The 10,630-nt window shown below is 35.5% G+C and overlaps 1 protein-coding gene across 1 annotated transcript; it reads right to left on the bottom strand.

Annotated features, from left to right (window-relative positions):
* Nucleotides 1-855: 855 nt before the first annotated feature.
* On the bottom strand, nucleotides 856-9,471 carry LOC120626944 (RING finger and transmembrane domain-containing protein 2). Its single transcript, XM_039894757.1, has 6 exons — nucleotides 9,172-9,471; nucleotides 8,374-8,706; nucleotides 7,270-7,424; nucleotides 6,070-6,340; nucleotides 3,812-4,027; nucleotides 856-3,469 (listed from the first exon to the last, which is right to left on the bottom strand). The coding sequence occupies exons 1-6, from the start codon at nucleotides 9,382-9,384 to the stop codon at nucleotides 3,236-3,238; spliced, it is 1,422 nt and encodes a 473-aa protein (XP_039750691.1). The 5' UTR covers nucleotides 9,385-9,471; the 3' UTR covers nucleotides 856-3,235.
* Between the last annotated feature and the right edge of the window lie 1,159 nt (nucleotides 9,472-10,630).

The raw sequence follows: 10,630 nt of genomic DNA, 5'->3' as shown, positions 1-10,630 counted from the left end.
TTTCGCTCCGACACCGGAGCATCATCCTCAAGAGATGTTGACTTTACAATTAATAATTGTTTACGAAATATTACATACTTGCGATAAAGGGTTGAGAGTTGATTTGAGAAAACAATTAGAAATTATTAAAAATTAGAAAAGATTAAAAATAAGAATTCACTTAAAAATTATTAATTGTAAAGCTATAGCTATAAAACAAGACACGTAATTCATAACATTTTACTCTGACCAGGAAGTGTTTCGACACTCTAAAACCATTGTCGCTTGCGAGTTGTGCAACCTCGTACTAAGCAAACAAAATATGACTTACAATAAAATTTTAAGCTACAGTATAAAAAAATACTAATTTATTTTATATTCCATTTCTTCTCACCCGCCAAAAAATGTAATTAAATAACGTTTATATTACATTATATTCATAAAACGCTCTAAAAGAGGCATTTACAAAATATATTTTTATAAATGTTTATATTTTATTTATAGCACAATGGTTTATTTCCTATTTTTTCAACAATTTTTACACTGAAAAGTCTTGGCAATATAGAATGAAAAAATTAATACCTTTTTATTGTAGACCAAAGACAATAAAGATAGTTACAGAGATATAAACACAATAAAGCGAGTGGGTACAATTTGGTCGCTTATATATATTTATATATAAGGCCACAAAATTATTCCCTAGCATAATGTAGCCAATCTCTTCCAGGCAACCCAAGGCGTAAAAGGAAATAAACATAGATTTGAGGTAGGTGGTGCAATAAATAAGATATAAATATTATAAAAATATATTTAGAGATATATGGGTCAGAAGAAAAAAATAACAAAAGATTGAAATATTTTTAAAGACAACGCGAAGTTTACATTTTTAAACTATCCTAACAGTATGGTTATTAAAAAATATATTTTCAAATGCTATAATATCATTCATAGGTACAAGAAAATTTCTCTGTAAGAGGGTAATATAGTCTTAACGCAGTTTTTGCTAATCGCATATTAAATGTTTATACAGAGCCGCTAGCGAGATTACTAGCACAGAAGAAAACAGTTTTTATGCAGCTTGGAACCCTTGTAGCTTTAGTTTTAAGTTAACGAATGTAGTTATCACTATCACCTCACGGTTTAAATATGTAAAAGGGGGCGTTCATAAAATACGTGAGATGTTGGGGGAGTCAAATGTCTAATATTACGTTGGAGAGAGGGAGGGTCTTTGCAAATATCACGCAATTTTTTATCATGATTGAGACAAAAAAAAAATTATACTATTTTGTATACAATAAAAATCCAACGCGTTAACGTAACAAACCCACATTTTGACAAATCTCTCGTGAGATTGATTTCTGGGCAACTCTCTCAATTGTTCTCAGCTCAATTTGAATCTCAGGTTGAATAAAATCTCACGACATCTCACCAGGGGGGGAAGGAGTAACAGAAAATGTAAAAAAACATCCCACGTAATTTAAAGACGCCCGCTAAACGATTTAGAGATATTTGATGCCTGTGAAAGATCTTCTTAATAAATAAAGATTAAAAAAAACGGTTTTCTATATAAAATTACTTTAGTAAAGAAATGAAAGAAGATATTGTAATTATTCATTTCACATAATTGAGTGATTATTCAACTTTTATATTCAAAATTTTATATATACAGATTTTTGTACAATCATTTAATTAAGGAGTGAATATATAATTAAATAATATTTTCTGTCGACACTCCATATAACAAACCATACATTTTCTATCTATCTATTACTTTTTCAAAAAATCTGCCTAACGGACAAGTTTGCTAAATATATATACGGTAGCAATACACAGTTCATACAAGTGACTAGTGAGATAAAGTTACTTTAAATATCAACTTTATCAATAAAATAATAAAGTCGAAAGTCTCGATTTTACCCGACAGCACCACGATGAATGAGCGTGTGTAGGCGTTCGCAACATCACGATAACAGAATGTAAACCTTATTTTCACACTTATTAAGTTGAAAATCAAAGTACAACCGTCTTGCCAGGAGGGTTCATCCACATGCCTTTGGTCGTTTGAAATTCATTATATTCTAATATGGACCTTATTTACACTTAATTAAGTAGAGAACCCCACTCGCTAGGTGGGTTCAACCGCTAATTTTTCCAGACAGCACAGTCGTGTACGCAGCAAGAGTGCTTTATGTTGAGTGATACACAGTCAAACATTACGATAATCGAATATGGACGTTTATAACTCCTAAATAAAGTTGGAAATCAAGTGAAGTCGAATCCCGTGTCACCAGGTGGGTACGCCCCTGAATTTTATCCGGCAGCATGCGGGCCAGTGTACTCTCTGTCAATCCCGGTTACAATACGCAGTTCGCATACGATTGCTGAGAACACAATAATCGAATAGTGGAACCGTCTCACCATATGAGCTTTCATCCACGACTTTATCCCAACCCAACAGGTTCTGTCGAGCCAGGCTTTGATACACAGTTCACAACACGACCTAAATTAATATGAGCCGTATCAACACACTAATAAAGTTGAAAATCAAAGTTAGGATACAAAATCAAAGATTATCGAATATGGGCATTGTTACCATACTAATGAAGCTAGGATTCATATACAGTGGAACCTTCTCTCCAGGTGGGTTCAACGGCGACTTTGTCCCTGCACAATAGGCAACTGTGCGCTCTCAGGCTTCGATAAACAGTTCACAACACGACTAAAATGAATATGAGCCGTATCAACACACCTAATGAAACAAAATTAAAGGTAATGGAACCGTCTCTTCAAGTGGGTTCAACTACGAATTATGCCTGGCTGTGCTAGAGAGTTCTATGTCAAGTCAGGATGTAGTACACAATGCACAACATAACTATGATCGAATATGGACTGTTGTTACACACAAATAAAGTTGAAGATCAAAGTCCAACCCATCTTGCCAGGTGGGTTCATCCATAAATTTTATCTAGCAGCACCAATGTCCAGTCCTTTCTGTCAAGACAGACTTCGATACACAGCTCTCAACACGACTGTTATGAATATGAGCCGCATCAACACTAATAAAGTTGAAAATCACATGTAGTGGAACCAATTAAGTAGAAAAACAAAGTCGAACCCCTCTTGCCAGGCGGGTTCATCCATGAATTTTATCCAGCAGCACCACGGGCCAGTGTGGCCTCTCTGTTAACTCAAGCTTCGATACACAGTTTTAAACACGACTGTTATGAAATTGTTACGAATATGAGCCATATCAACACTAATAAAGTTGAAAGTCAAGTGTAGTGGAGCCATCTCGCCAAGTGGGTTCATCCGCGACTTTAGCCCGACACAGCGGGCAAGTGTGCTCCCTATCTAGCCAAGCCGCGATGCACAGTTCGCAGAAGATGTGGCTACAGCCTAGCCGCACGGGTGTGGTGTAGTCGTCGTGGCAGATGGGGCACGCTTCACCGGCCGAACCCAACTGTTCGCCGGTCGGCTTTGTGCCAAGGTTCTGGAAATAAATATTAAAGATAACTATAATATATAAGGCCGACTGGCGCATTGGGCAGCGACCCTGCTTTCTGAGTTCAAGGCCGTGGGTTCGATTCCCACAACTGGAAAATGTTCTGAAATCTGTATATTATAAGTTATTATGTGTATTATATTTAAAAAGATATATATCAGCTATCCCATAACACAAGCTACGCTTACTTTGGGACTAAATGGCGTTGTGTGTATTGTCGTAGTATATTTATTTATTTATAGTATATTTATGATCCCTAGCATAAGCAGATTTCGTTTTTGTAATCTATATATTGCAAAGAAAACAATCAAAATCAGTTCAGCCACTCACAACACTCTGCAGCAACGTCCACGTGGCTTGTTTGAACAACCTGAGCCGCACCAGCAGTTCTACAACCTTAGCGATCACATACACCGAAGCCAGGCTCATGCCCACCATTTTCTCCGACCCCTCATACGACTGCATGAGGAAGAATATCCAAGGTTGTATTGTTATGATGGACCGGTATAGCTGGGACAGGGCCTCTGTGAAGAGGTACACTTTACCCTGAAAATAAATTCATTCCATTACTACCTTTTAAAAAAAACATCAAACCACCACCCAAACAACCATTTTTAAAAAACTTGTTAAAGATCATGTTTTGTTTTGAATCTTCGGAACTTAACATGCCTATTCCCTTCTGTTTTGTTTGGGGCTTGACAATATTGTATATATTTATGTATTATTGATATTAATTCTATAGGTATACATTAATTATCAGTATCTATATATTATACCAGCTGTTGCCCGCGACTTCGTCTGCGTTTGATTTTGTTTTTTGATGTGGCATTCAATTTAGTTGTAGTTCTAAAAAAATTCGCTAAGCCTTAAATGAGGGGTTTGCTGCTGTCCGCTGAGGATTATACACCAAACCATATATATATATATATATGGATAAATCAGAGAAATCAGCCCTGTCGGGCTGATTTGTGAATCTAAACCATCCAGGGTGCCACCCAAACGCATACCGAAAAATTCATTCAAATCGGTCCAGTCGCTTGAGGAGTTCGGTGACATACACACGCACACAAGAAATATATATATATATATTTATATATATATATATAAGATATAGTCTCCGACCTTTTTGGCAGCCCTAAAGGAAACGCAAGCTCACTTCAGGGCGGCCAAATAGTTTGGGGTGTACCGTACATTCAGAAGTAACACTCGTAAAAAGCGGAATTAATAAAATCTACAAAATCCTTCATTAAGAAGTTAATAGTCCACTGCTGGGCTAAGGGCCTCTCCCAAAGGGAGGATTTGCCCACAATCAGCACGCTGAACAGAAGACGCTGCTTGCCGTTTCTTTAATCGCCTCGTATGATATCCGTGGGAAGAAGAGGTGGTGACAACTGTATTGTGATCTGCCGTCACCATTCACTACTAAGATTTACACAAACCTGTATTAACTTACAGATTTGAAACGTGTTCGCTTACTATGGCTTCATAAGAAAGCTCAGAGTGATTCAGCGTACGATAGACAGAGCTATGCTAGGAGTATACAAGATAGAAAAATTAATGTTAAAATGTAAAATAGTGGAAAAGAGCAACTGCTGAGTTTCTTGACGGCCTGTAATAGGCATGATAACAGTAACAAATAATAGCTAAAATATTGAATTTATCTAATCATATGTATGTATTATAAAAAACGTATTTTATATACAAAGTGTAAATGAAAACCACATACAGCTCTAACAACACATGCGAAATGAATATCAAGTGACTCCTGTCACTTTATTAGTTACGCGTCGCGTAGCGTAGGTACAATGCATGTATCGATCTCTAATCTTCAATAGGGTAGTCATAAGTAAACACTTAGAATTTGTTCAATTAGTTTGAATGAAAAAATAAATATGCTACTTTTGTTTTACTATTTTTACAGGGTGATTCCTTATTAAATATATTTATTCAGCCTTCAACAGTATTTCGTAATTCTGTTTGTATTTTCGAAGTGAGATTGGTATTTATTTTCAATAACCGCAAAGTATAGCGATTCGCTATGGCGGTTAAGGCGCCGAACTTAAAATAATGACGTCACTTCTATACAAACATAATTTTGTGCCGCTTGAACTTCGAGAATCTCTGCGAATATCCAGTATTTTGTGATTTCAAACTATCAGTTATGTATTTATAGTAGAGTATTTGTATGTTTATATGTTGTATATATGTATGGAATATATATTATATTTTTGTACATATCTTTAATATGTCATGTTTAATATGTACTATGTTATATTCTATTTTATGTTAATTTAGTTTAGAATCCTAATGTTTCACTAATGTTTGTTGTACCACCTACTAATTTCATATAGCATTTTCTTGTATGCCTTTGGTTGCCTGGAAGAGATCGCTATTTAGCGTTGTGCTGTGCTGTTGTATTTGTATCTCTGTAAATTCTCTGTGGTGTACAATAAAAGTGTATTCATTCATTCATTCATTCAGTTGCTGCAGTTTTATCAAAACTAGGCATCATGCTTGTTACAACACAAGACAGCAATGCGGCTTGGCGTCGAAAATAAAGAAAAGATGTGGATATCAAAAGCACTCACCCTCTTCTGGAATGGAAGTATGAAAGATGGCATCATTGTAATAAACAACTTGACGTCCACCGTGATCAGCCTTGCGATCAGGTCGGTAAGCACGACCAGCCACAGTAGCTCCCACACGTCTATGGGCTGCGTGTACGGGGGGAACATCACTATGTTGGGCAGTAACTTGCCGTGTCCGAACAGGTAGTGCACTATCAAAACGGTTGAAGTCTGTAAGATAATTTCGCAGAACAATGCTAATATGCTGCGGTTCATTTGTTTACCGTTTTCCCTAAAAAAAAATATATATATATTTAAACCTAGTTCTACACAACTCGGCTCACTACAAGCGGTTACCGCTTACAATTTCTGATTAGTTTCCCAAACAAACTCTATCCACTATTCAAATTCTAATTCATTTATTACTAGCTGTCCCGGCGAACGTTGTATCACCAAACATATTTTTTTATGAATACTATATTTTAATACTTTTTATCCTATTCCGGACTAAGAGTAATCAAAAAATTCTAATATCATAATAATTGGTCCAGTCGTTCTTGAGTTATAAATGGTGTAACTAACTCAACTTTTTTTTATATATATAGAATAGATAAGTACTTTCGAAACAACTAGTCTGTCTGTCCGTCTGTTTGTAGTGATTCTACGACCGGTTCAAAGGGCTACCGAGAAAATGCGAGAAAGAAACTCAGCAGTTGCTATTTTCAAATTTTTATGCCAGACAAAACCCACTATGTCTTGTTGTTGTTTAAACCTTTTGCTCGGCTGCTATTAGCGCGTTCAAACAAACAAACTCTTCAACTATATTATTAATATATAGATTTATGAAATGTTTTAATTAACAATCTATGCTTCCTTCTGCTAGTTTTTTTTGCTAAATGAAATAGGGTCGGAACCGCTTGAGACTTAAAGAGCACATCAACAAAGTCATGGCCGATTAAAACATCTAGTAAGCAACAGTAGAAACTGAAAAACGAATCGTTCATGGTCCGAAATAGAATAGGTAGGTAGTGCAATTTATGGATGCATGCAATATTGCCGAATATCGATAAGTGACAATATTAAGTGACGTTTTACCACTACATCTCTAAGCTTTCGAGATGCGGAAGTTTCTTTCAAAACGGTGTATATAAATCCATTGTCATATGAAGATTATACGCTGTCAATTGAAAAATTGATCCTTAACTATTATAAGCTACCAACCTCTTGACAACATTGTTCCCGTGCACGAAAACGCACAATAGTATAATGAACGTAAAGATCGTCTCGCGACTGTCATACATGAACTTAATAAACAGCAGGAAGTAGAATGGTGCATATCGCAGCAGTAGATTTAGGGTTGCTCGCACATCCACTACCTAAAAAATTCAACATTATTTACATTTAGCATGCCTGTTGATGAAATTATTTGGGTTTCAAGTATTTGTAGAAAAGAATGCTATACAAAATATATTTGCAAAAACTTCTATATGAACTTTGTATGTAATTGTATTTATATATATATGTATGAATTTATTTCAATGTTATTTATATTTGTAGTTGCTATTTATGTCTTATTATTATGTTTAGTTAATGTAGTTCATGTTTAAATAAAAAATATTGCATTATTCCATTCCCATAATCATTAATTTGCTTGTTTTGTTAAGGGTTGTCTGTTGGAGATTGCTTAAAGCGATAAGGCCGCCTTTTGTTCTTTTACTACTACCAATATTAATTGTGTGCAATAAAGAATTTATCTATCTATCTAAATATAAGAATTTGTTCAAAGGAATTAACTTTGTTTTTTAAATTAAAGTTTTAATAAATAATAACTATAACTGTGCAAAAGAAAAATTCCTTGTTTTGTTTTTCATGCCAAAATATTAAGCAAATATTTTTTTTGTTTTTTAGTGGCTTTACATGTTGGTTTGTTTAAATAGTAAATAAATCTCTTGCTTATGTAACTATAATACCGAAATTTTATAGCCCTTTCTCAACATGCTGAAATGTTTTGGAGCTGTGCAATTAGTAGGAAGGACTTTGAACTTGCAGCACTTCTGTGAAGATGATGGTCATTAATAATAAAATGTTTAACATCTACGATAGTTTGGTGACCTAAGAGCTGGCATTGATATAGCCTAATATCTACGCCTGGCAGAACAAACTTAACATGCCAGTGATTTACATACAATATTCTCATTATAGTAAGATCATTATTACCCACAAATGCTAGGATTTTTATAGCACCTAGTATAAAAATATTTAGAGTTAAAATTTTGACAATCAAATAGAAATCTGCATTTAAATAAATTAATTTCAACAACTCACCTGCTGTGTCCCATCTTCACTTTGACTATCATTATCAGCATTGTCATGTATATTATTATTATTTGAAGGGTTAACAGACACATTGATATCTGCTGGTTCTGGCCGCTGTTCAGAAATATTGGAATCGTTAGAGGCACTGTTGCTCATACCATGGCTGGACTGCCTTTGACTAAGGGGTGTACTTCTCTCATTAACAACATAAGTTTGAGATCCAGGCCCTAAATTTACATGGGCTATGGAACTTTGCGGTCTTTGCAGACCTTCTCCAGATTGATGGGTCCCTGGTGGAGTTCTTGGCAACCATGTTGGCAGGGATAACCTAGCATTGTTGCCCTAAAAACAAATACAGATTTAATATCACATTATTAATACATCAACAATGTCACATCAACCAATTACCGGCCCACTACAGAGCATGGGTCTCCCTCCCACAATTTAGAGGGGGTAAGGCTCTAGTTCACCATGCTGGCTGGGAGTTCCTGCTTGTGAAGTCCACCAATTTGCACTGTCAAACTCCTATAGTGGGCCGGTAATGGGTGGATATGATATTGATACTAGCTATAATAGCTGTAATCTGGTGTGAGCATATCTAAAAAGTCCTTGAAAAAAAATGTTGTATAACTCGTATCTAGATGCATTCTCAGAAAAAAATTCTGGCTTTTTGTAATAATCTATTCGAATAAGAAAATAATACCTAAGAATGAATTTGCCATACGACAATAATAAATAAAAACCGTCTAGAGTAATAGCGAGTGTTGCGTCACGTAATACAAAATAATAACAAATATGAAGTTTTACCATCCGAGCATGTTCGACGAGCGGTCGGATCTCCCTAAAGACATTATTAAGCCGATCCCCGAGGCCTAAATTGCTTCTATTTACTGGAATTGGTCGAGAAACCGAGTCCATCCTATGAAGCGGATTACTTCGGCTTGTACCTTCCCCTGGCTCCTCATCGTCAATGTCAAGGACCACCTGATTCGTGTGAGCCATCGTTGCGCCAGAATCCATCTCCTAAACTACTATTAAGACTACAAAAATATCATTTCCAATGAAATTATTTAAACACTCAGCAGCAGCAAAGGGCAAAAATTGACATTTTTCAATTTGACGTTTCAGACAGTTCTGCTCAATTCAATTCTTGTTTATGGCTTTTGTCTGTGCCAACTGGGCACAAGGTACTTCGCCAATGTCTTGTAGGTGAAGAAGGCACGAAGGAGATTGATCGGTGAAACTAATGAAAAGTTAATTTTGAATTTGTACCAAGAAATAGTTGTTATTAGCTAGTTAGCTCTTTAACCTAAGGCAGCACAGACAACACATGCATATATATCTAACACGGATATTTTTTGTACATTATACTTTAATTTTATTACTTACTATATATTTACATAAAAATCTACAATAAGGACTGAAAACAAACATTAAAAAACATTTAACACTCAAAGGACGGGGGACTTTGGGAGGAAGAACGTCATAGAGGGGATAGGTAAGTTTGGGACAGTTAAAAATAATATGAGTTATAGTGCCCTCATCCAAGCCACACTCACAGATGGAGTTGTCCCTTATCCGGAGTTTGGCCAGATGTACAGGTGTGCTAGCATGACCAAGACGCAATCGGGAAATTGTGGATGAAGTCCAGCGATTTGTACTTCGAGAGTGACAAAACCAGGGTTGTCTTGGTATGTTTTGTTGGATGGTAGCGTAAACAGTTCTGCTCATAGATAAAGTACACCAAAATGACATCAGATTTGTATCGTTAGGCTTTATAACCCTGGGTTCTTGTTTGTTTGAGCCATGGCGTACGTAATATTCACAATGAAAAAAAAAACGATTTACAATCTCAAATACTTTTGTCGTATTGCAAATCTTGAAAATGACATGTTGATTTGCCAATTTTGATGTAAATAAATCTTCTTCTTCTTCTTTTGCTCTTTTGACTTTTATGTGTGCCAAATCAGCACATTGTACTTTGTCAATGTCACGTTTAATTAACTTATATTTTATTTATAAAAATATTCATAAGTTATCTTAATACCCATAACAAGCTACGCTTACTTTGGGGTTAGATGGCAATGTGTTTTTTATCGTAGTTTATTTATATAAACTAAAATGACAAGTCTTATAATAGAGCTCCAGACGATACAGTGTGAACAGGACGACGATGGAACATTTAAAACTGTCAATTTAGTTTAGAGATTTATAACGGGAGTTGGCCGTACCGATTTGGTTGTACACAAAGTTCTATGAAATTGAC

Source organism: Pararge aegeria, chromosome 10, assembly GCF_905163445.1.
Source record: "Pararge aegeria chromosome 10, ilParAegt1.1, whole genome shotgun sequence".
Classification (NCBI taxonomy): domain Eukaryota; kingdom Metazoa; phylum Arthropoda; class Insecta; order Lepidoptera; family Nymphalidae; genus Pararge; species Pararge aegeria.
Note: the sequence above shows the minus strand (reverse complement) of the source record. Positions and strands in the feature narration are given on the sequence as shown.